Here is a 25,906-nt window from a genome sequence, read left to right on the forward strand (position 1 = left end):
TCCTTTGAGAAGGGCAGCATTCGAAGGTCCCCTGCAGAGGCCTCCAACGCAGAGCACTGGAACTCCAAGTCAGCTCCTGGCCTTAAGAGGGTCTAGGTGGACCTCTGGACCGAAGCTCCTGGGAGGAGAGCACACAGGCAGGGTCTCCTTCCAGGTGCTCCTGCGCAGACAGCAAAGAAACCAAACCTCGTCATCAAAGGATCCAGGGAAGGGGAGGTTCTAGTTTTGATTCTCAAACTGTCAGGAACCAGAAACAACAACCCTACCCTCCAAGCAAGAGGAGGAGTGCCATCCTGGGAATTTCAGCTTGAGACTATTCCCCCACCTCACCCCATCAAGCTGCTGTTTTTAGGGTTGTAAAAAGTGGCTTGGACATGATTGGGAAAAGCACTTGGCAAAACACCAAAAACAGTAAGTCCTGTGTTGTACAAAAACAGGAAAAGTGGGCGGTCTACATAATGCGCTGCTTCAGGCTTTGGAGAAATGATGGATTCAGTCTTGTGAGAGGCAGAAAAAATATCTGAGTCTTCTGCCTTCCCTGGGATCTGCGAGTAAGGCCCAAGGACAATTGTTGGTTCCTTCCTTGATAAATTCAAAAACAAAAGCAACCAAAGTTGGTTTCTTCCCATCCACGGTGACACCCAATCCCAAGCCCTATGGGTCAAAATGAATCTACCAGACCCATAAATCCTGCTTTTGTAAAGCTCCCCCAGCAAGATAGGAAGGGCAGCACTGCTCCTCCAGGAAGCAATTCTCCCCAATATTTGCTCAGGGCTTCGACCTGCTATGTGGCCACCCAAATGTTGTCAGGGAAAGAGCCTATTGGCCTCAAATATGTTCCTCTGACTTTTAGGGCAGGGAGGTGACCCCCAAAGCAGAAGTCCCTTGCACTGGCCCCACAATGCCAGGCAGCCCCCAGCCAAGCCTTCCGGAGAAAGCCATGCACCAGGGCCTGGTCCACAGGATGGCAGAGGCGGCCTAATCTAGTGGTACCCACGCTGCCTCCATCTCAGAAGCCACTGCAGGACACCCTTCCAGCCACCCTGCGGGGGAAAAGCTGGCACAGAAGCCAAGTGGTCTGAGCCCAGCACAGTCTCATCAAAATAACAAGAGATGAAGGAAGGCTTCCTTGGGGGGAAGGAATGGCAAAAGGCAAATATTCACAGGTACATGTGCAAGAACAGTCCTCTGAAATGGTTTCTCCCAGCAAACAGAATTCGTTTGGAGTCCAGTGCAGTAAGCAGAGCATAGAGCCAGAGAACTGAGCCCTGCCTTCCAACAGAGCCAGGTACAGCCAAAGAACTGTCGTTATGTCACATTCCTTTGTCTGCACAGATGGCAAAGCTTTGAGCCACATATTAGAAAGACATCCTACAGTAGATGCCAAGTCCCACCTCCCAAAAGCCATTGGAAAAGCAGAATATTCCACAGCAGAGTTACGAACTATGCTTTAATGGGACGTCCAAATCTTGTGCACAACAGAGTCTGTCAGTGGAATTTTTTCAAAGATAGCATCCACCTTTGGTAACAACAAATTCCTCTGTCTGCAGGTATACGAGCATAGGGGTATGCAACAATTCACACTGGGGAAAAATAAACAAAAGAGGACAGCCCTGCAAGATGGGTGGAGGGGTCACTATGGAGCAATGCAGCTTCGATTCCATAAGTAAACTCTTCTAAACATAAAAAGCTGCAGCAGAGCACCCAAAGAGTCTTCCATGAGCTATTTGCTACTATTGTAGTAACAAAACAAGCAGGGCATCTGTGGGGGAAGGAGGGGGGCACCTGTGCAAAGCACATAAAAAAGGACACCACTTCCATCCCGCGGGCACCTTCTTTTTTACAGTAAATTTTATTAGGTTTCAAGAGAAGAATAAAAACTACAAAAAAACTACAAAGAAAGAAAAAAAACTAAAAAAGTGCAGAAACACAAGAGAAAAAATTTTCAAATTTACAAAAAGATGTGGCTTCTGACTTTTAACAGCAATGATATACAAAAATTTCCATAATCAATCTCTTACTCTATATTAAACCAAAACACATTATTTCTGTAAGCCATTCCACTTCAATACATAATAAAAAATCGTTAAGTACAGTTACTCCTCCCCCTTGTATTAGAACCAAGGAAAAAAAGGGGGTGCCTTCTTGACTTTTTCAACTCCCAGCCTCTGACGCCCCTTCAAACAAGAACCCCAAAAGCTAAACTTTCCAGCATTCAGGCAATGATACATGGTATCAAAACATTGGCCAGGAAAAGTGGTTTGTGGTTTGCCCATCCTTCCCCAGCAGAGCTCTGCCTTGCCAAGCCCCTACAGAGGCAGCAGCCATCTCCTTTGTCAACCAATCCCAAGTTGGCTGAGAGAACCTGGGCAGCTCAAGTCACTCTCACCAAGACAGGAAAACAGAGACAGGGCAGAGGCCAATAAAACCAGAAGGGCTGATGGTTTCAGGGCCATGTTTAGTTAGAGAAGGAACAATAACCTCAGGAGGATGGAACCAAAGGGCAATCATAAGAGCCTTGCTGAGGCCTCCTCACCAGAGCAATCTTGTGAACTTAATTTTAGGCAAGCAAGTGACTGAACGTGGCTCTGGGCGTGTTTCCATCAACCCCCATGACTGCTGGTCAAGGGCAGATCTTCGAAAAGTGCTGACTGACTGTCAGGGAACAAAGGCAGCATAAGCAACATCCCCCTTGCCTGTGCAGGAGCTGAGAGCCAGTCGCCCAAGGCTAATGCTTCCCATCCTGACACCACCCCCCTGCCCACGTTTTGACTGGACAGCTGAAAAAGAATCTGTCCTCTTCCTTCCACCACGTGCCCTTTCTAGGAGTCCCACATAGAGCGGTGGCCCACAGTCCAGCGGCCCCCAAGCCAACAGGGCAGATGGCTCTCCACGGCAGCAACATATGGCCGAGAGAAAATGCCAGTCTGCCTCTGGGTGCCTCTGTGAGTCCTGCCCTTTTCAGCAACCCTGCAAGGCAGGACTGCCTCTGTTTATGGCACACAGTAGGAACAAAGAATACATGCACACGGTGAGAGGCAGATTGGGAATCCACATACCCCGATGATGGCGTTCAGCTCTGTCATTGTCACCTGCTTGGCCCGTTCAACAGCCTGAGCCACTTGCTGCTGGTGCTGTGGAAAGACAGGAAGAAAGACGGAAGGCTTCCAAGGGTGCACCTGCGGTTTTGAAGTCAGTCAATTCAGCTGCTGTGATTATTGCCCCAGGGAAAGTAGGGGAGCTCTTGCAGCTTGGTCGGGACGCCTCAAGGAGGCTCACTGGACAGCCCAAGCCACAATCCTCAGGCATCCCATGCTTGATCCTTATTTATTTGATTTCTGTAGCCACCCATCTCAACAAGTGACACAACAAGTGGGCGGCATACAAGCATAAAAAGCAAAACAATACAAAATAAATATATGTGGTCGCTGAGTAAAACTATTGCCATAGATGTTAATTCAGCCAAGAAACGGGGCCCTTAACACACAATTAAGAAACTGGCATAGACATTCCCTTGAAAAGGGAGGGAGGGAGGACCCATGGCTTGCCAGAGGGAGCTGTCCTCCATGCCAGCAGCCAAGCCAGCGGTGAGGGATGAGAAGAACAACAGTCACCGACATCCCACTCTTGCAGCTCAATCATTTGCTTAGAGTGGTCTTGGTTTCTCCACCCTAAAACATATTTCTTGGGCTTTCATTTTCCACTGATAATGTGTTTCCCACTTAGCTTATAAGGGGACGGGAGAACCCAAAAGGGCTGCTCAGGTGTCATCCACAGAGAGCGCAAAGTGCAACTGGAGCAAGCAGCTGCTGCAAGCACATGGGGGTGCAAACAAGGGGGAGGGTCTCTGGGGAAGGGGACAGTATAGGGAAACGTCAGGGTGGCCGCCTCCCACTACTATTGCCTTCCAGTGCATTATCCCCGGTGTATCTATGGGATGCATTTACAGGGTGGAACTGAAGCAAAGCAGGTGAAAAAAAATGACCTACTACTTGGCAAGAGGAAAAGTAACTAGTATATTATAGGCCATAATTGGCTCAAGCCAACCATGCCCAGTGGCCAACAGCAAACACTGGAAAAAGGCAGGATAAACATCACCAGCCAACATGCCTAAGCAAAGAAGTTGTTCCTGCGCAAAAAGGAAGGGAGGCAGCCAAGGCCACGAGAAAGGAAGTGGTGAACAGCAGGTAAGTAAACAGCAGATGGACTCTCCGGGTTTTAGCACCACACACACATAATTCAAGAGAGCCAGGCTATTAAGGGGCATATTGAAACCAGACAGCCATCTGGCCTGGCACAGGAAACAGCCCAGTAGGACTGTAACAGGCTCATCCAGTTTTACAGTGCAGACACCCTGAGAACGCTGGATGCTGTTCTAAGGAACCTTCCTCCCATCTGAAAAGCTGCCGAAAAGGGAAGGGGGGAGGGACACACCACGTCCTTCGAAAGGGAAGTTCTAGGAAGTGGGAGTTTTCTGAATTAACAAATGATAGCTATTTGGGGGAGGGAGAGGACAGACAGTCTGTAACTTTTCCTCTTGTGGAGGAAGATGATGCAAATTTATCCCTTTTACCCAATAGTGAAGAGGATAAAGTTCAACCCAAAGGTGCCACGCTATTTATTTATTTATCCACCCCCAACCCACCCCCCATACAGCTGGAGAATGCTGGAGATTCAGGCTGGACAAACAGAAGGACATCTTCACCCACTGACCTGTCCAACTACAGAATCTGCTCGCAGAAAAAGAGCACGTGGTATCTGCCACCAAAAGCGATGGCTTTAAGGACAAGCAGGGGAGAGCCACTTCTGTGGCGCTCCGCAGGGCCCGCAAGCGAAGGCAAAAGGATGCCCCTGGGATTCTGGCCACCGTCCTGGCTGCTGCCACCTTCCTCAGGCGTGTCCCAGGTGGAGCACCTGGTCAGTCAGCTCAGAGCCTGGCTTGGACTTTCCTCACCGCAAACCAAAGAGTTTCTTACCTCTTGTGACAGAAAAGGCATGATCTGGGCGAGAATTGTGTTCAGTCTTTTAGCAATCTCTGTCTAAAAGCGTGAGGAGGGGGAGAGAGAGAGAGAGAATTAATTGTCACTCAGCGACTGCATTTTAGGAAGGAAAAACCTTTCAGAATCAGCCTTACAGGGGCTCTGCAAGTACTCGTAAAACAAAAACTTCCTTTCATCACCACAATTTAGTAAGGATTTCAGTGACCCAACCCTCCTCTGCAATGAATGAGATGGAGCCGCACTCATCTGCAGAATTTGGAATCTTTGAAATTGGACACTTCTTACAAGGCCCAGGAGCAGACACCAGCGGGTCCAGCCCCTGCGGCCATCTCCCACTGCACCTGGGTTTTTAATTTTCCCCTTCAAAGCAGCCAACAAATACTGCAATAAATAAAATAAAATAAAATGAAATACAAACTTTTTTAAAAAAACAAGGTTGGTTCTGTTTTTATTAGTAGAAGTCGCTGTAGTTAGAATAACCAGAAAGGTGCAGTATATAGTATAAACAAAATGAAAAGACATCTAAAATAGGTATTTCACAAAAGAACTGTCCCTTCCCAAACTGAATCCCTCTCAGATATATAACGCATCCACAATCATACTGTGCCTATAGTCCCCCCAGATGCATTAAATACAGCTCCGAGCTACCCAAAGATCCATTCCACTGAACAAGTCCCTAGTCCTTCTGGAGGCCCAGATGACATATAGCTAATGCTAAGTGAGAACTCCAGACTCAGAAGTGTCATGGCCTGGACATTCGCTGGCCACCACATCATGCCTTCTCCCCACTACTCGCAAGGGTAGAGACACTGGTTGTCTGCCAAAGGTCCTGCAAAAGACGTTTGCCTCCTGCTCAGCCTCTGCCAGTTCCCCAGGCCCCACTTTTAGCCAAGACCCCCAACATCTTCTACCAGAAAGGCTGCAAGGAGTTAACTGGCTCTGAAGCTTTCCTAAAAGTGGATCACAGAGATCTCAGGCGGCTTGAGCTATCCTCCTCTCCTCCGTGAAAGCGAGGCAACGGTGCATCTGCGGACTGCCCTTGCAAAACCATTTCAGAAGCTTATTCCCAGCTGCAGAGAGCAAGCTGTTTGCCCTGTTGCATTTTGATCCCATGTTTCAGCCCTCAAGGCAGCCCACAGTCAATAAACCCAGCATTACACCTTTAAGCAGTTAGAGGCAGCCTAAACAATGAATAGCCCTACAGGAACAGCCACAAAGGCCAACTCAACTCAAGCTGTTTCCGGGAAGAATTTGGAGACATTTTTAATGTGGCTGTTATGAAAGCTCCCTTTCCCCAAGGCTCCTGATACACCAGGGCTGCCATGTTCCATCTGTTTGGGAGATGCCTCCCCCTGGTCTCTGCTACGACAGAATGAGGACTCAGCCGCCAGAGCTAGAGGACGGCCTTGAACGGACACTTTCCCTGTAACATGAGCCTGTTTGTCACAGCCCCAGCCCCAGCCCAAGAGCCACCAAGGGACCTCCATCCATCACCCTCCAGTTTCCATGGCAACCACAACCATCTAATCCCCATCAGAGGACAACCAATTGCTCTTTGGGCAGACCGCAGGGAGCTGCAAAATCATACTGCTAAGCCCGGTCATTAAGCCAAGTGCAATGGGGCTGCCAATCATGGATAAAAGCCACCCTCAGGAGGCAAGGTTGGGAAGGGGCGAGGACCAGGTGGCCAGCAGATCCAGACAGCTCAGCTCCAGGTGCTTCTTGCTCCCTTGTGAGTCAGCTCATCAAGTGACACCCTCACACTGGTTGCTCTTTCTGTAGGGACGTATCACACTACAACCCCCGATTCCATATCGCCAGGAGGACGGACCTGCAGAGGTATGAAACAAGGCCTCAGCGGCTCCATCGCCTTCTCCTGATATCTCCTGAACAGAGATCTGGGTCAGCTCCTGATATGGCAATCACAGGGCCACCTGCTCCCCAGCAGCCAAGAGCTTTGCTTACAGTTTCCGTTCAATGCAAAAGGCGCCCACCCACATTTAGCACCCACAGGTCCTTCCAAAGGCTCAGACCAAAAGCACGACTCTTGCCCGCAGAACGGTCCGTCCCAGAAGGGTCGGGGGCTTCACACCAAGGGTTCCAAGAGCCAAGATTACAACATCACCTGTAATTTTTGCCCACTACCAGAAAAAGCAGAACCTTGAGAAAATACCCTTTAAAACACACCAGTGACCATTTCTGTACAAAATTCAGCTCTCTTTCTGACAAACCCAAATCAAAAGCACTGCCTATATTGCATCTCACGGAGTGCCATGGATTACTAACTGCACTTTGTTCCACTGTGCTCCTTACGCAGAACTGCAAAACTGTCAGGCTGGACACAGTCATCAAGTCCAACCTTCTGCTCATTCAGGAATCCAAATTAAAGCATATCCAGCGAATGGGAGCCACATACCTCTCCAAGACACTGGTTCCACTGTCAAACTGTTCTTACTGTTTTAAGTGGCTTTCTTTCCATTAGAATCTGCCATGTTTTAACTTGAATCTGTAATCCAGACGGAATGAGAGAGAACAGGTCTCGGCCTTCTGTGCGTGACGCCCTTTCAGTTATTTGGCTCTGCTCAGTTCTCCTTGCTGACTCACATACAGGAAATCCACTAGTATCCCAAAATCTTTTTCACAATTACTAAATGAAGTAGTCTCCATCCTAAACCTGGGTATCCAAGTATTATCTCCTAAGTGAAGAATTTGGCACTTATCTCTGTTAAACTTCCTTCTGTTACTTCCAGCCCATTTCTCCAGGGTATCGAAATAATTTTGAATTTTATTCCTCGGGGGGGGGGGTGTCAGCTATCCCGCCAAACTGTGTCACCTGCAAACCTGATAAATATTCTCACCACCTCTTCATCCAAATCACTGTTATGCTGTAAGCCACCCAGAGTCTTTTGGAGAGGTCAACTATATTAAACCTAAACCACCACCACCAAAAATACAGGATCCAGCACTCACTTGATACCTCTCTACACCGAGAACTACTGACGAGCCCTTTTTTGAATATGATCCTCAAGCCAGCCACTTCTCTGCCTAATGCCACTCAACCTGCACCTGGTCACGGGCACATTGTTAACTACTTTGCTGAAGTCTACAGCATTCCCACAATTACTTAAGGAAGTTGCCTGATCAAAATATGAGACAAGATTGGTCTGGCAGTATTTCTTTATGAGAAATCCATGTTGACTCTGGTAATTACCTTACTGTTTTAAGGGTCTTTGTGATGCGCTCCAGAAGGTGTCAATGTCGGACCGATTGGTCTGCTGAGTCTTGCTTCTTCCTTTCTCTGCAGACGGGGACAACATTTGCTCTTCATCAGTTCCACAGGATTTAAGGATCATCAGCTATTTGCTTCAGTACCACTGCATGGAATTCGTCTAACCCCACAGATTGAAATTCGAAGTAAAGAATGATAACCTGATCATGTCAATCTTCAGTCCTGCCTGCCTGAGTTTGTTTCCCAATGGACACTGGGGAAATTAACATCTCTCATCTTCACAATGCCACATGAACGAGCTGCAATTTGCTTTTGGAAGGGACCATTCATATCCTCCCCTTCGGTGGGAGGGTGACGGAAGATATGACACCGCATCTGGGTCGCAGTAAACCGAGGAACGAACAGAGGCAATCCACGGCACTGCCGAATTCATTCACATGGCTTTCCCGGCAGGAGCGGGTATATTCAACCTGCGGTGCAACGCCATCTCCCATTTCTAGGGTTTCTGCTCCTTCTGAGCAACCATGTCTTTCGCTTCCGGTACTCCAGGGGCGCATCCCACCAGGTCTTCACTTGGCCTGTTAAGTCCCACTTGCCAGTCTGTGCTGTTCTTAGAGCTTGAGCTCATCTCTTCATTCCCCACCCCCCGGGTATTAGCGGACAGACCTACTACAGTGCCCCGTCTTCACACGAGGTCCTTAACTCTGGGTGTTTGTTCCCAATCAGCTTCACATTTTACCAGTCAAAGTGATAGTCCCAGAGCTGTTCGCTGCAGTGTCACTGCTGCCACATTATCAGGAAGGGGTGACTGACGTGATATTTTGTCTTGTCCCTGGCACACACTAAGAACTATGACTCTTCTTTCTGTCTTTTTCTAGGGCACTGATGCACCTTCACTGCTCGTTAGGAATTCAGTGTCCCATCTCCAGTTCTGCAGGTCTGTTTTTCTTCTGGACAAAGCCTGTTTCACCCACCAGGTCTTGAAAACTCTTCCTAGCTCCAGCCACGCAGGCTATCTTCTGCGCACCCGCTGCTTTATTTGTCAGCCTTCCTTACGGAGAATTGCTTCCACTGCCGATTTCAATTGCGGAATGTCCTTTCTTTGAACTGATCAATTTGCATCCTTCTCATCAGTGGCACTGTGGCCATTTGCTGCTCCGCTCTTGATTTTTCTTCAAGGACTGGGGTGTGTTTGCCCTTGCTGCAGTTGCATGCCAGGTGGGAAGGCAGACTTGGCACATGTGCTGCTGGATGCAGCTACAGATGTCCGTTGGTTCCTCTTCACTTTTGCATCTTAGGGCACCATAAAGATTTGCATTTCTTCTTGACCCTTTTTCAGGCTTTCATCTTAGTCAAGTACAAACCCTTGAGTTAGAGGAAGGTGTTGTTAAGGACTCCTTAAACTCCCTGACCAACTCCAGTCCACAGACTCCTGTTATTCCTCCTTACTCAGCAGGAAGCAGCTACGATCACCCCCACTGGGCAATGATAGAGTTGAAAGGTCCGGGATCTGCTGAAGCATTTTGGATAGATGGCTGCTCGGTCTCCGCCTGAGGATCTCCAGCGAAGGAACAGCCTTCTCTTCTGCAGAAAGAGCATACCTAGATACCTTACCAGTTCTTCACACAAGGTAGTTCCAGTTCCTATTACCTTGGCAGCCCTTCTCTCAACTGCCCATTTGTTAATGTATAGTAAGTCTCAGGACACATCCCTCTTGTAGAATCCTGGTGACTAAAAGCAAACTAAGGTATGATCTCCAGTCTTTTGAGCATTTCTGGAAAGGACTCCTCCTTCCCTGAAAGCACACCAGGAAGAAGCTCCTCTTTTCTTTACAGCAGCAGCAGGCAGCCAAGATGCTAACCCAACTTGAAGCCCATTCTTCCCCTGGTCCCTAGAGCCCCCAAGGCCAAGCACAGTCTAGCAGCCTGTAATTCTCACCAATCTTTCCATATTTACACCACAGACCCGACAGGTTAGGTGCTGCTAAGGAAGGCTAAAAGGCCGGGGCCAGTCACTGGAAGGGCCATCACGTTCTGCAGGGAACCAGCAGCATCTCGCCTCCTCTGGAAAGGCTGGATATTCCTCAAATGCCTTTTTTGTAGCTCCTGTTCACTACCTATTTCCCAACAAGTCTTAAAAAGGTGTGGGAGTGGGAAGAGAAGAGGGATACCGCTATCTACCCAAGTGCCTCCTCTAGTATTTGTTGAAAGCAGAATATTGTCTCTCTAAGCAGATGAAAATAAGTTCTTGAACATCGACAGTTCTCACTCAGGCAGACAATCAGGGGCACTTCCAGCTGTCTAGCACACAGTCAAGTGCTCTCTATTGTCAGACCCTCAACAGCATGTTGAAAGCTATTTGTGGCTGCAAATCGTTATAAGGATGGAGCACCCTGCTGATGAGAATTACACGCAGGGAGGAGTCTGCATATAGGCACAAGCAGATATTATGGATTTATCAATCACACAGAGCAAAGAGGACCAAAGTGAAGACAAAAATGAGAAGATCAAGCCCAGAGTTTCCACCAGCATGGTGTGAGGCCATGAGCCTGCAAGGACAGGATTTCTACCAGCTGACAAGGGGAAAGGGAAAGGCTGCTTACCAAAATGGGATGGATTCCCGGCAGATTGCAAGAGGCCTAGGAGCTGCTGGAGTGCACATATGGGGATGTACACACATACACACAATCTATGCTTTTAGAACCTCAAGGTGGAGAAGTTGATTCTCATGAAAGGATTCCTTCAAATTCAAAATGCATTTCAACATCCCCACTCCAACGCAGTTGGAGCCTTGTTAGCCTTTTAATCCGCTTCATCAGCCCTTTTAATTATCACCATGACACCTGTAGCAAGACATCAGCAAGGGGCAGGAAGTTGGATCACCTTCCAGATTCCACCCTGTACAGATTGTTTTGCTCCGTGACAGTGATCCACTGAGACAGCAAGCCAGGTGCGGGGATGCAACTGGCTGAAGTGAAAGGTTTTGCCTCCTTTGAGTCAAGCTCAGCACCAGGTGATTTCACAAATGCATCCCTGGAGTTTTCTGGGCACCAACATTTGTTCTACCGATTAGCTGATTTGATTTATATGGCCACCTAATTTGCAAGAGTGACTCTGGGCAACTTACAAATGTACAGTATGGGTGTGCTTTGCCTTTTGCTACATCACTCAAAAAGAAGTCCTATTAGTAAGGAAGCATCTTTTATATGTAACCTGACATTCTAACAATTGTCTCACAGCAGCTTACATAAAAATCCCTCTAATGCAATCATAAAAATACAAGGACACAAGATGCCATCCTTGAGTTAAGCTCAGAAACAGCAAATGGGCTGCCTGAATAACTGTCATTTCTCTGCCACTCAGTCCAGCCTGGCAAGGGACGATAGCCCATTAGAGGAATTTACATTGCTCTGGAATGTCACCAAACAAACCACCTTCTTATAATAATGACACCATACATTCTAAAGTTGCCAATTGGTCCACTTTCTTATTTATTGCCACAACAGAGAACAGTACTAAATGAAGGCTCAGGTATCCAACAGCCAAACAATGTAATTTATTTATTTAAGGGCCATATGTGGCCATCCATCTTATATATAATAACCCTAGGCAGCTCACAAAGTGTCAGCCTCTCCGGGTAGTCCTGACAGGAAACCAAGACCAAGAGCACTAATACTACCTTTAAGTGACAGAATCTTGCAAGTCCAAAAGCGCTCCCCCCCAACCCCGCCTTTACTTTCCAGAGAACTCGGAGGGTCCCTTCTGAGAAGCTTTCTCCACCCGCTTCCCTGCTCTGGACTCAGGTTGCTCTCTTCAGACTGCTGTGTAGGCTATGACTCTTCCTCCTGTCTCCCAAGATTGATTCTTACACAAAAACAGCAACAGAAAAACACAAAAGAAAACAATTTGATGGATTTCAGAGAAACAACCCCTAGTGCCACAATACCTCGTTCCCTCCTCCACTGACATTTACATCTACTGGGCTCCAGCCTCCTGCTAGCCCAATGCTAGTGCAGAATGGGGGCACAGGGCATAGATGGGACCCTCGACAGAGCACCAGGGGCCAGTTTCTGAAGCAGAACCCCTGGTTTGGAAATTGTGCATTAAGAACATCTTGAATAATCCTTCCAGTGGGTGGGGGTGGGGGGAGGGTATCATGCAAGGTTTGCTTAATTATCCATCCCAAAAACCAAAACCTGCCCCAGCCCCAGCCCCAGCCTCCCTTTGTTGTTGTTGTTCTTCCACTCAGACACCCATCCATCAGGAAGGGCTTGGCTCCAGAGAGCTTGTCTGCGGGGCACATAAAACCACATGAATTATTCAAGGACTCAAGCCTTGTGTGCAGAGAAAGGACAGCCGGTCACCTGAGAAGATGCTTGTTTGTTCAAAACTTGGCTCAAAGGCCTACAGAATTTCACACTCCCATTAGGAGCCTGGATTTACTTGTTGAAAATCTTGGCCAAGGCTGGGGGAGGGTGAGAAGACAGCTTTTCATCAAGGCTGCCTTGCCCTTTAACTTTCATTTAGCTCTCCTTGGCTGGGTTTCCTCGGCCAGCTTGTGTAAAGTTATTCCCATGCAGCTGCTAAAGAAACATTTTAAGGAGGGGGAGGAGAGAAAGAGTCCTTCTTTCAATTTCCCCAGAACCACAAGAAGTTAAAGGCAGCCAACTAACAGTTAAGCAGAGACAACAGTACAAACAGCACAACACTTGAATGGACTCAGATAATGAGAACTTCAGGTCACTCGTTTTTCTTGTTCTGGACAGCCCACCTTTGGACTGAGTACTTCTCAAGGCTTTCAACATGCAGTATGTTAATTTCACAAGCACACCAGCAATCCCCAAATATGCTTCTCTCCTCATCCCAGCACAAGCAATCTGCATCCAAAAGTCAATAACTGACCAGATTCATTAAGTTACTGACCTTTTCTATATTCATTCAGGCTTTATTCTTTGGGGATGTGGTCAAAAACAGCCAAGGGAAATAAGTCAACTTCTTCTAGCCAAGTTCAAGACTGGCTTCTTTTAATGGTCAGCCGCATACTGCTCAGACACCTCTTTGCCGCCAACAGCAGCTAAGGTGCAGCCTGAATTTTTTCTTTTACTACATGGTTGACAACCATGGATGAGGCTTCTCTGCCCTACTTTTGCTTAAGAACGCTGCAGTGTGAAGAAGTCTAAGACACACAACCCTTCTACCCAGACATACAGTTTTTGCACAACCACCTTTGCTTGGATGAAACTGCAACCAATGCTGCTATCAGATACAGCACACCATTTGCCAAACATTCGCACTAGCTTTTACCCAACAGCATCAGGCTTCCTCTACAGTCTTACTCAAAGTGAACCATGGCTGCCCAGTCTTCCAGTCTTCCAAACAGTAAATAGTAGTACTGCATACAATCTACTCAAGGGTGGACCATGGAGCAAGAGCAAGTGGCATGAGGGATGCCCAAGTGCACTTTCTAGAAGGACACACGAATCTCACCAGGCTTGCTAGTGGGTAAATAAGCCCAGAACTGCAGCGCGCATCTGGTCCATCCCTCTATGAGTACAGCTGCACTTGGGATGCAGCTTGGATGAAATTTAAAGATTTCAAGTGTCCTCAGTATCTGACAGATACTGTACTATGCAAGCGAAGACAACACAAAGATGCCTGATTTTTTAACAATTTCTGAAACCCAAGCTGTACTCTCCTCTCTCCTCAGTCCCAGCATTTGCCTTCCAGTCAAATCCCTCAGTCAAAGCCACTAAACCTCTATACAAGGTAACTGAAGGGCCTGAAGACAGAACTGTGGGTGCTGGTTCAAGAAACTCTAGCTCAGCCTTCAGAAAGAGCAAGATGAAGCAAAGTCAGTGCCATCAAGGATGCTCGTTTGACTTATCCAGCAACCTTTTCCCATTAAAGAATTAAAACACACACCCTCCGCCCTCCAGATACGTCTGTAACGATCAGCAAGGGAGCCAATAGTCTATCAGAAAGAGCTGTGTCCCCCAAAGCAAGCCATAGACTGGAAGTGGACAACAGAAAGAGGGGAAAGACCAACCTAATTTCTTTGCCCAAAAACTTTCCATTACGTCCCTATGGTACCCATGACGCTAAACCAGTCCTCTTCCGTCTGGGACCTAATTCCTAGGAGCCTGAGCGAGACGGACTTCCAAGAGGTGTAATCCGGCATCTCTGGAAGGCATCCAGTCAGGGACAGGCTACGTATAACCATAATGGCTAACAGAAAAGGGTCAGCTCACCTGAAGGTAAACCAGCAGGCATCAGGCCCAACCAAGGAGGCCTATCTCACTGGACTATGGAGGAGGACAAGAAAGTTGGGGCAGGGAAGAGAGGGAGGACTCCCTGCAGCCCTGGCATTCTTGCGCCACAGGCCAGTTTTTACCAAGAGGCCTCTGCAGAGCCACTGTTTATTGAAAAACACAGCACCCCTCCCCCACATCTCAATGGATTGGATCTCAATAACTTCATTCCTTGGTTTTACTCTCACAAGGCAGACTTCAGGCTCATCAAAATCAAGGAAGGAAACTGCTCCCCTGGTTTTTCCCTTGAGGGAAAGCAGCCATTCCAGGAAGACGGAGACTGCCCCTTCACCAGACAAACAGGTGATGCTGCAACAAGCTATCTCTCTCTCTCTTTCTCTCTCTCTGAGGGAGGACAGACCCACTCCAAGCCTCTTGGGGGAACCAGCCCACTGCCCAATGGCCAGCCCGGCTGTTTGGAGGCATCTAAGGAGACAACAGCCAAATCAAGGACATGTGGATGGCCCTTATGTGCCCAGGGAAGCATGGGAAACCTTATAAACTCCCTAAACACAAGTGATTTCACAGCACCTCCTACATCTCCCATCGCTCCTGGCCTCTTTTCAAAGCCTTGATCATCCTGTCTGCCAGATCCTCCTGCATAGTAACAGGACATGTCACTTTACCTGTAAGCACGTGCACAGCTCTCTTCCGCTACTTCTAATCAAATACAAGTAAAAAGTGCTTCTGTACAAGATAAGCAGTTGGCCCGTCACTTTTGACTAATTAGCAGCAATAATAAATAAATAATCAGAAACCCAGCTTTCAAGGCACCTGTGAAAAGGAGCAGCCAGCTGGCTGTCAACCTAATGAAATATCTGGCAGGGTGAAATCGATTCATAGCCATCAACAGGACAAGGCCAACCAAGGGGCTGCCAGCCAGCACCAGCTCTGCTAACTGCCAGACCCCTGGCAGTGGCGGAGGGGTGGGACTGGAAAGGGGGGTTCAACTTGGGTGAAGTTCACAGGGGCCTCGGGCAGGTCACTGTCTCTGCCAACCAACCTCACAATGTTGTTCTTGTAGGGGGAGGTAAGAGGAGAGCATGCTATGAACCTGGCTTGAGCTCCTGAATGAAAAGTGGGATATAATCTACCCAATGAGTAAATAAATATAACAAAATGCAACTCTGTTGCTTAAATCAAGGCAAATTCCAATATATATTACAGTCAAGAAAATAATGCCAGAATCTGGCTCCAATAACTGAAATGAAGTTGACTTGCGGAGTGAAGGAAGCTGCACTGTTTTGTGGGTCCTTCAGCCAGCCATCCTCCTTCCAGGCCGACCACCACCCACCCACCCACGCACCACCCACCCACCCACGCACCACCCACCCCCGGCCCATATTTGCACAACTGCCCACCAAAGCCTACGGGGTTCATTCTGGGAGTTCCATGGGAGAAACAACTGCTGCAGATATACAGGGAAGGGGCTTTGGAGGAAGGTGCTTACCTGTTTGTGCATTTCAATGTTCAACCCATAAGACATTTCATAGTACTGAAAAACAAAAGTGGGATCAGCTCGTTACTAACTGTGCAAGAAATATTTGGAAGAAAGCAAGCATGCCCAACATTCAACATCAACGTGACGAAGCCTGGGGTTATTAGGGCCTCAGGCGTCTCTGTTTTGTCCAGGTGACCCTAGCAAGACTAGCAAAAGATTGTCGTCAAATGTTGGTTTCCTTGAGCAAATAGCCAAACTCAGATATTCCTCCCTCAGCTCAGCTACCCAGGTGTGAGCTGTGTCCCCACTGCCTCCAGGAAGCGCACAGCCCAAGCAGTCCTTGGAAGCTTCCCTGGGGTTTCCTTCAGCAGTACAATGTAAGGCATAAGGCACTCAATGTACAGAAAGCATTGGGTTTGACATCATCACCACCCGTCAGCTCAGAACTTAATGATCCAGGACAGGGGAGGCTCTCTGCCACAAGCACCAAATTTACAAACAATGTCAGCTAGGCCAGAGTTTCCTAGGCAGAAGGACACATCACGATCCTTACACATCTGCACTGTTGTAGAGAGACTCCACACACAAGAGCTGAGCATGGACAGGAATTCAGTTGAAGGTCTTTCAGGGAATATATAATCAGCCTATTTTCCTTGCCAGCCCTTTCAAAGTGCAAGAAAATGACCACAAACATGCCAGTCTGCGCATCTGGAGCCTGGCAGGAGAATGAGCCACTGCTCCGAAGGCGAGCTGTCTCAGTTTCCCCAGGCAAGCTTAAGTCACCGCTAGAGAGAAGCTTCCCACCCAGAGCAAATCTTTAGGGTCCTGGAGACGAACAGGGAGTTCCTGTGCAGCTGCAGCAGCCTTACAATCTCAGCAGGCTCTGCATACCCAACCGTCATCTGACCGGCAATGCCACCCAAGTTATTAACTTCTGCCTAGAGTAATGATTGAACAGCCACAACCACAGGGGTAATTAGTGGCAGCGTTGAGTGCAGTGGGGAAGGGATGGCAGGAGCAAAGCAGCTGACCACACACCACAGTGATTAAGCATTTACACAACCACTGGTCCTCTATTCCCCCTGGTGACAGGATGGCTTGTCAGCCAAACCAAGGCCACCCCACCTCCAGCCCCTGGTAATCCCTCTGGGTGAGTCCCCCAAAAGAGAAGTGCAATGCCAGTGGCCCTGACCACAACATTGGGAGTTGGGTAGTCAGCTTGTGGGCTATCCTTGCAGATTACTGTGATGTACAAATGTGACCAGTGACTAAATAACATTATAAAAGCAGCCCTCGCTGACTTCTTGCCTCAAGCAGAAACTCTGACATACCCCAGCAGCCTGCTCAGAGGGAGAAGTGCCCCGAACCTCAGAGACCTGTATGGCCCGCTCAGCTGACACAAACCCCTTGGCCAGCCCACACCACATAGGCCTCGAGAGAGATGTGTGAGCCTCCTTCAGGTCACAGAAGGGCAGATTGTGGACCATCTGGCTGAGCAATTTTCAAAGGGCTCACATGAACAAGAGCATTTTCAGGGCCTCCCAAACACTGTTGCCTGTTGGAGAGGACCCCAATACCCCAGCTGGAAAGATCAGAGAATGGCAATTTAGCTGCGCTCCCTCAGCAACAGAGCATGAACATTCAGGTCTACTTTTGAGATTCCCAGGAAAGGGGATTACAAAGTGACTTAAGAAGTGGCTGATGAGGAAGCCGGCCGCCCTCCCCCCTCCTGTTCCATGCAAACCCTGAAAAGACGTCCCTTACCATGACATAATGGCGCTGCATTTCTGTCTTTTCGTTTGCAAGCTTATCATACTCCACTTTCAGACTAGAAAAATATGAAGATTTAAAATGACATGGCACACTTCACAAAACATTATTCTTTCAAATACAAAGGAAGGAAATAGGAGAAAAGATGCCCACAAATCCAATATTGTGACATAAAAACTCTTTCTCCCCTCCTGCATGTCTACTAGCCCTAATCCTGAAATGAAAGGAGGTTTAAACCTTCACAAAAATGAACTCTGGCACTCAGAATTGGAGGCACAAAGGCCTGGAGGAAACATACTTGATTTTCGAAAGCTTAAAGCATCCAGATTCCCCCCCCCCAATTCCTCTGAATCACAGCCTGCCAAGCATCCATCAAACGAATATTGAAAGCAACGCATTCTTAGAAGAAAAAAAGTAAACCCCTGGAAGCTTCAGTTAAAGAAACACCATTCCTGAAGCCTGTTTTTACACTGCAAGCTGACAACAGGCAAGCGGGGAGGGGGAAGGAGATCAGCTCTGGAGCTTCTTAACAAGCCAAAAGAAGCGAATACCTCTGCAGCCTGCAGGGCAAGCCTCAAGGCAAAAGAGCAGCTTGATTCATGGGGCAGGGTGCGGCACAGGCAGCGCTGGCCTGGTGAGCACCCACAATTAGCGACCAGCCCTCAGGCACCCTTCCCTGGGGAAAAAAACAACAGGGACTCTCCTCCCAAGCAAATGGGTACAGAGTTAGGCCTAACAGCTTTAGGGCACCGCTTGGGATCCAGCCCACTTAACTAACGGAGAGGCAAATGGAGGAGGAGAGCACTGGAAAGGAAGGGAGGCTTTCTAAGGAGAAGGGGCTGCCTGCTTCCCACCCCCACCTCTTTCAAGGAAAGCCAGGAGGGTTCCCTGAGGGAACTGGCTGCAGGATCCAGCCAGCTGAGAGGAGGACTGGGGTGCAGGAGGCTCACCTGTGGTACTGGGCCTGCAGAAACTGGAACTCGTCCTTAATCCTGTCACAGGATTCCGCAACTGTGAATTTGAAACCTGGCTGCCCGGGCTGGTGGGGGCCCTGGGGAAGAGACACGCTGACAGAAGGCGGGGAGGAGCAGAACCGCTTCCCCCGCAGCACAACCAGGGAGGGCCTTCAGACCCTTCCCAAGTACCCCATGGAAAAAGGCTGGAGAACCATCAGGGCTTCTCCTTCCCTCCCCGCCTCGATAGGGGGAGGGGAGGCAAAATTAAGGGTTCCCCGCAAAGGACTGTGTTGAAAATTGGGGCGGGGGGAGCTTAATAAGCAAACACCAGGGACATATAATATTCCAGCCCCCTCCCTGACTGGAGGCGCGTTTGCGCTACAAACTCCTTGCCAGGACTGGACCAGTTTCGACGGGGAGGGAGGGAGGGAGGGGGGGAGGGAGGGGGGGGATCGCGAATCTATCACTCCATCTTCCCCCAGCCTGCAGTTTGGCTGAGCGAGGGGAAGGTGGACCCGCAGGGAAGGGATCCCCGGCGGGCCGCGGGGGCGCTTGCTTTAAACCTTCCAGGCGATAAGGCCCTCCTGCCCAAGAAGGGGAGGTTCTCCGGGCGAGACCAGCGACTGCCCAGAGCCACTCACCGGGTGCCGCCCCTGCGGATACATGACCCGCCCCAGCAGGCGCGGCCGGCCCGCCGCGACGGGAACGAGGACGCTCCTGAGCCGGGACAAAGGAGGCGAGCGCGGGCGCCTCAGCACCCGCCGCCGCCGCCGCCGCCGCCCCCGCAGGCAGCCTGGCGTGCCTCCTCCTCGTCGTCGTCCTCCGGGTGGAGCGGCAGCGGCGACGGTGGCCGGGCTTCCCCCGGGCGGGCGGCGGCGGGCGAGATGGCGGCGCCGCCGCTCCCGGGCATCCTAGCCCCCCAGCCTCGCAAGGGCACTCCCCGACCCGATCCCGATCCGGTGCCGCTCAGCCGAGTGGGAGAGCCGCGCGCGCCAGCGGCGCTCCGGTTACGCGCCTCGGCACGCCGCTTCCCGGGATCCGGAGCGGCGCAAGTCCAGGCGAAGATGTCGCTGAAGAGGAGTCCAGGCGAAGAGCTCCGCGGCGATCCCTGCGCCCTTCCCGCAGGTAGCCGGAAAACAGCGAGTGAACAAAGCCGAGGCGGGCGGGCCAAGGGAGGCGTCTCCCCCTCCCGCCGCTCCGCGGAAATCCACCGAGGCCGCGGGAAGCGCTTCCGCCGCGGAGGGCTCCCGAGCGAACTTCCCTCGCTCGACGGGCAAAGCGGGAGGGGCCCCGCGACGCCGAGCGAAAAGAGCCTCTGCGCTTCCGCTGCTCTCGCGCGGCGGATGCAGGCGGGGGCCGAGTCCCCTCCGCGGCGCCTCCTGACGCTGCCCCGCGCCGTCGGGCTCCGCTCCAAGGGCCGAGAGGGGGCAGCGGCGGCGGCCGGAGGAAGAAAGAGGAACGCCGGACGAGCGGGAGGAAAAGGGCGGGCGCGCGTCCTCGCCGCTCTGCACCAATCACCGCGCGGGGATCCCACGTGGGGGCCGGTGGGGAGCTCGCGCTCTGATTGGGGCCTGGGAGGAGGAGGCGGGCGGTGTGGCGGGGAGGGGAGGGGAGGGGAGGGGGGCGCCCCGCGGCCACCTGCGGGGAGGGCGAAGGCGTGCGGCGCTCCGGGCCCGGCGCGCCTCCTTCCCCGGGCGGCGGCGATTCCCTGGTGCTGCGCGGACTGGTGGAGGCACGACAGCCGGACGCCCCTCGAGAGCAGCAGAACCGGTGCCTCGGGATCTCCGTCTGCGCTGCCCTCGGCTTCGGGGGCGAGCTGGGCGGTGGACCTCGGCCCCGACCCACGTCTGGCGTGGAACTAGGCGGCGAGTTGTAAATCTGCCCCTTCCGCGAGGGAAGGAAAACTAAGGCCGCGCGTGTCCCCACAACCCCGACTCCGCTTTTCTTAATCGCGGACGGCTAAACTACCCCGGGGCGCTGGACGGAGTCCCCCATTTCCCCCGTTCACGTTCGCGGGACCAGCCCTGCGTTCCCCGTCGACCAGAGCGCCGCGCCCGGGCAGAGACTCGCTGTCGCTTCCGTCGGGTGTCCCCTCTGCGCGCCCATTCCCGGGGCTGCGCGCCGGTTCTCGGTGCCCAGCCGCCCCGGGAAGACGAGGCGGCTGGTCCTCGGTCGGCGCCCAGCATCGCTCCGCTTGTTGGGGCAGCCCGTGGGAATCGCCCTCGATCCGCACAGCAGCCGCGACTAGAAGAAGCAGAACCGCTTCGCTCACGGAACATTTTCACGGCGGGAGGCGCGGCGAGACCCAACTCTGCCCGCAGACCCTCCCGTCTCACCGCCGGTAAGAAGCCGGGGGGAAGCGCCCGTCGGAGAAGGCGCCGAGCTCTCGCTGTCGCCCCGCGACGCCCCGCATTAGCCGAGAGTGGGAGGCGGCCGTGCCGGAGCGTCGCTCTGACCTCCGGGACCTAAGGCGAGAGTGCCACTAGGAGCGTGCAAAGCGTAGGCCCGCCCCGCGGAGAGTCAGGGCTTCCCTCGCGCGAGAGGCCGCCCCGCCCCCTGCAGCGCCCATTGGGCCAAAATGGCTCCCTGGCCTGACGTCACGATAGGGGCTCGGGCGCCCCGCCCCTCGGCTGCTAGGCCCACGTGGAACACGGCCGCGCGAGGGAAGGACGACCAATCGGCGGAGAGGCAGCGCCTCTCCGGCCGCCCATTGGCCTGCTTGGCTGCCGGGTGCCACTCCGGCGAGTCGGCTGTCCGTCAAAGCCACGCGGGCCGCCGGAGCGACCGCTGGCAAATCGGCGGCCTTGCGCGGCTTCTGCTCCAGCTCCGGCAATCTGCCGCGTGCCGAAGGGGGCCGCGCCCGCCCGCCCGCCCGCCGTTGCTGGGAGGGTGGCTCCGAAGGGCCGCCCGCCCCCCCTTGCAGCAGGACGGCCGGCGGCCCCGGCGTTGCTTCCGACGGCCCTTGGCGTCTGCGGCCGGCGGCCGGACGCCCCTCTGCGCCCCATCGACCGCGGCGGGGAGGGCGAGGAACAGGTGGCCCCGGGACGGCGCACCTCTCCCCCCCCGCAAGACCCGCGCGGAAAGGCCGAGCGGCCCGCGAGCATCTCCCCTCGCTGCTGTTCCAAAGCCAGCCGCGCCCGCAGCCGGGCAGCCCCTCGCCCCGTAGGCCAGGCCGAGCGAGGCAACGGGCCCCCGACCTTGCCGGGCTCAGCTGGCCTCGAGGCCTGCCAGGCCCTGCAGCCCCACGCGGCCGCTCGTTGCCTGTCCGGAAGGCAGGATCGGCAGCCCCGGCGGCCGTCAGGATCAGACGAGCGAGTAAGCCGCCCAGCGCCTGGGCGCGCGCGCCGGGTTGGGAAGTTTTCGTTTCCTGTTCTGTGTAAACGCAGCCAGCGCGTTTGAACACGACTGGCGGGGAGCACGTTTGCAGGACCCACCAGGCCGAAGCAAACAACTCGCTCCCTGACTGAGCGCCGTGTGGGAACTCAGCCAGCGAGTCCTTGTGGAAGTTGGAAAGAAAGAAATCAACCAGGTTGATCCTGCCTTGCTTCCCGCAATTCCATCACCCAGTTGAAAGAAATGATCTCTCCATTGCAATATGCCACTGCTCTCACTGACAAGGAGCAACAGTGCTCAAAATAGCTCCAGATCATTAATTATCACAGAATAATTGGGTTAACTTAAAGGAAAGCAGATTTCTGGGAGAGGGAGCTTCCTAACCGTAAGACCAGTTGGACGGGACCTAAAATGTTCTTTGTTTTGCTGCCTGCCTCAGTTTCCACTGTTGGGGCCTATCCAGCCTTGAGGCCTGGCCAGTATCTGGCTTGGGTGGGAAGTTGCCCTCTGGCCGGCTTTCGAGGGATGACCCTTGGAGGGGACCACCACAGCCAGTCAGAAAGCAAATGTCATCGGACCACTAAGAGATTGACAGGCTTAAGGGTTATGAACCCACAGAGTGGCCACTGGGATTTTATTCGCAAGGGAGGAGGGAGGGCTGGTGGGATTCTCTACTGCACCAACCCACCCTTAGGGAGTTAAGCAGGCAACCCAGCAGCTGCTTCAGCCCAGTCTCCCATGGAACGCCTCCATCCTGAAGTGAGAGGCTCACAGCAGGCTTCATCTGGGTGATCAGCTCCCTCTCCAGTGCCGCATACAAGCTTCAGACTTCATTTGCAGCCTTTGCTGCTCAAAATTGGCCATTTTGAGACCGGAAACACACAAAAGCCCCAAACATTTTAAGTACACCAAAATGAAAATCCTAACTTTGCTGACTTAGGCTGATTACCCCACAACCACCGCCCCCAAACTGTTGCGAGGCTCCAGCCACTAAACGTTTCTCGCCACTTCTGCAGTGAGCCGTACCCAGTTTCCCAGACTGGACACACCATTTCTCCCAGATGTTGTTTGCTTCACTCCCAAGAAAGCTACTCACGTAATGTTTGCACAGGCCTGGTTTCATAAAATCTAATGTGGATAGACCCAGGATTCCTGGGCTAATAATTCAAGTAAAATGCATGAATCAGCAATGTGATTAGGGCCTGTCTGCGCTGGCTTCCACTGAAGTTCCACCTACAAGTTAAGATCTGCTTATATTGGACGTGTGACGGGTGAACCAGGTAGACAGGGAAGGAGAGTGGGTTCTTCTTTCCGGTATGTGTATGACAAAGGTCCAGGGAAAAGGATTGTGCAAATTAAAACAACCTCTCAGTGTTCAGAAAACATTTCTACATGAATTATCCCCTGGCATCAAGAACTATCCTGAAAGAAGATAAACCAGTAGGATGCAGCTTTTGGGCCAGTCTCTGTGTAGAATCCAGAGGTGGAGTTCAGAAACGGGGGCAGGAAAGAGACCCTCGGCCTTCTTGAAGGCTCCACTCTGGAATCCTGCAATACACAGGAGAGTCGACAGAAACATACTCACTTTGGGTTCTGCCATCTAATTGTCTCTCCCTTCAGAAGAAAAGTCATAATCTGCTAAAGGGGATAATTTATTGGGCTTGGCTGTCTTGGGAAGAATGTGTCTACCTGGACTGCTCCATTAAATCATTTTCCAGGCTTCTGTAATAATTCCAGACAATTTTATGAGAAGGGTTTGCTGTGTCTCCTCTGCCTTCTGTTGTGCAAATTTTCTTCCAGGTTCAGAACAGATGGTGCTCCCAAGGCAGGGCACGGATCACAGAGATAATTGGCTGCCTGCGAGTATTTGAAGAAGAGCAAACATTCCCCAGGAGGGAGCTTGGCTTGCACACTCCCACAGCGGGGGGGGGGGGGGGGAGGCCCAGCCTCCAGTCTCCAGTCACCCCAGCAGGAACTCCCCTGCCTTTGGACAAAGAGGATTTTTCCCGTTTGTAAAAGGCATATGTAAATACAAATGTACCTACGGCTTGCTAAAATAGTTTAAGGTCACAACATGTTTGCTTCTATTACAGCTACAAAACAGAGAAAAGAACCAGGCTGAGAAATTCGGATTGGACGTGCTGTTCCCTGACTCCAGCTAGGGATTCTCAGGCAGGAAGGGTGAGCAATTTATCTGCCACCTAGTAGGGAAATCCAAGGATTGTTGGAACAGGTTGTCAACCATGAACTAATACTTTATATGCTATTAGTAAACATCACTGGACCTCAGAGATTTGGAGAATGATGAAAACAGGCCTCCAACAGAAGACCTGGGCTTTTAAATTTGGCAAGCTTTTTAAGCGTCTTCCAACTGAATGATTTTTCGATTGCAGATATTGAAATAAATTGATATGCAAAGATTGCATGGTAAATTGCGTAACCGAATGAGAAAAAACAGTCCTAGGTGCTCAATGGAGCCGGGTTTGGGATGACCCAGATTGGGATCTGCTTGGAACTGATTTCTCCAAATTGTGCTGCAGGAATTCAGCCAGGTGCTGAGATGAAGAATGTGCTCTTTGAGAAGAGAAAATATGGGAACCACTGGAAAAAATGAAAAAAAAAAACCAGCCACCGTCTGATTTCTTAAAAAGCAGGCCACAAGGGGTTTTCCCCAAGATTTCCTGTGCTGTTCCGAACCTTGTCTTTCCACTTTCTTCTTTTCAGAAAAGATCACAAGGATCCTGAGAGCCACCCCTTGAGCACTGAATGTCCAGCTGCCAGTTCTGAGGCCTTTGAGGCTCTGGGCTCCACGCAATGCTCAGGATTGTTCAATTGTTGCTGAAATGCAAAGACTGCTCTGTGGAAGGACTGATACAGGACAGCCTGGTGAGTTCGGTTATGGGCTCATGCACCTCATTTGTTACCTTCTAGGACCTTCTACCTCTAGTCCCTCATATGTTACGAGCCCAAATTCATGAAAAGCACTTGGCGGTGTTCAAAAGCAGGTCTGACATTTTGTCTTTAATAATTTCAAAAGAATGGATTACCTTCCTAAAACTCTGCCTTATCTAGAAGGAAAAAATGAATGCTTTTTAGCAGGGTGCTGATCTTGAGCCCAAGAGCCACCTGGCCTTTGACAGAGAGGCCTGCTTCAGGAAAGTCCACTCCACACAGCCGAGGAGAGCTTCTCGAATGTTCTGCTATTGTGTGACCTTCTCAGGAGGAAAATGAGTGCTTTCATTGGGGATAGGGTGGGACAAGAAATAAATGTCTGACTTACAATTAAGTTTCAGTCTCTCTCACAGGGCTGTTCAAATTTAATGCAGCCAAAGCAAAGGCCAGAGCCCCAAGGAGCTTTTGATAACACTCTAGCTTTATCTCTGCAACCCTGACCAGATTTTTTAAAAATTGCACACCCCAGTTTCTCATGGCCCCAGGAGGGGTCATGACCCACAGTTTGAGAGCCCCTGCAATGAAAGATACTGGGCAAATAGAAGCCCCTGGGCCGAGTCTCTGGGCGTGTGGGTCTCCCAAATGGCTCGAGGCACTTCCTTACCAAAAGGTCTCCTTGGAGAACCACACTGTGGTATTATACGCACACTGGGCTGAATCCTGGTTATTTAGGCATGTTGGCCAAATATGCTGGAGTGATTGGATTATTCTTCAAATATATCTGTTGTTTAATTTTTTTCCCTTAGTTTGCCTTTCTTCCTGAATCCAAAGATGCACAGGATCTCCCATTTTATTGATAGAGAAGGAGAGTGCATGCAACTGAGCAGGCCACAGAGTGGGGACTTGGGGCAGGTGGTACCATCTGCCAGTTCTTTCAGCCAGGCCTCTTGGGCTGATCTCTGTAGCAGATTAAGAAGC

General features: G+C 51.2%; 1 protein-coding gene across 6 annotated transcripts in view; it reads right to left on the reverse strand.

The window, feature by feature from the left end:
* TLE3 (TLE family member 3, transcriptional corepressor) overlaps positions 1 to 19,766 on the reverse strand; it is a 34,846-nt gene extending 15,080 nt beyond the window's left edge. For all 6 annotated transcript variants that reach the window (XM_063314382.1, XM_063314379.1, XM_063314381.1 and 3 more), the window contains exons 1-6: positions 19,345 to 19,766; positions 18,698 to 18,798; positions 17,742 to 17,805; positions 15,987 to 16,031; positions 4,977 to 5,039; positions 3,060 to 3,134 (exon numbers count right to left, since the gene is read on the reverse strand). In XM_063314382.1, coding sequence (XP_063170452.1) covers positions 3,060 to 3,134; positions 4,977 to 5,039; positions 15,987 to 16,031; positions 17,742 to 17,805; positions 18,698 to 18,798; positions 19,345 to 19,368 — 372 coding nt within the window. In that variant the 5' untranslated portion in view covers positions 19,369 to 19,766. The remainder of the gene's footprint in view (positions 1 to 3,059; positions 3,135 to 4,976; positions 5,040 to 15,986; positions 16,032 to 17,741; positions 17,806 to 18,697; positions 18,799 to 19,344) is intronic.
* Between the last annotated feature and the right edge of the window lie 6,140 nt (positions 19,767 to 25,906).

Source organism: Candoia aspera, chromosome 13, assembly GCF_035149785.1.
Source record: "Candoia aspera isolate rCanAsp1 chromosome 13, rCanAsp1.hap2, whole genome shotgun sequence".
NCBI classification, from domain to species: domain Eukaryota; kingdom Metazoa; phylum Chordata; class Lepidosauria; order Squamata; family Boidae; genus Candoia; species Candoia aspera.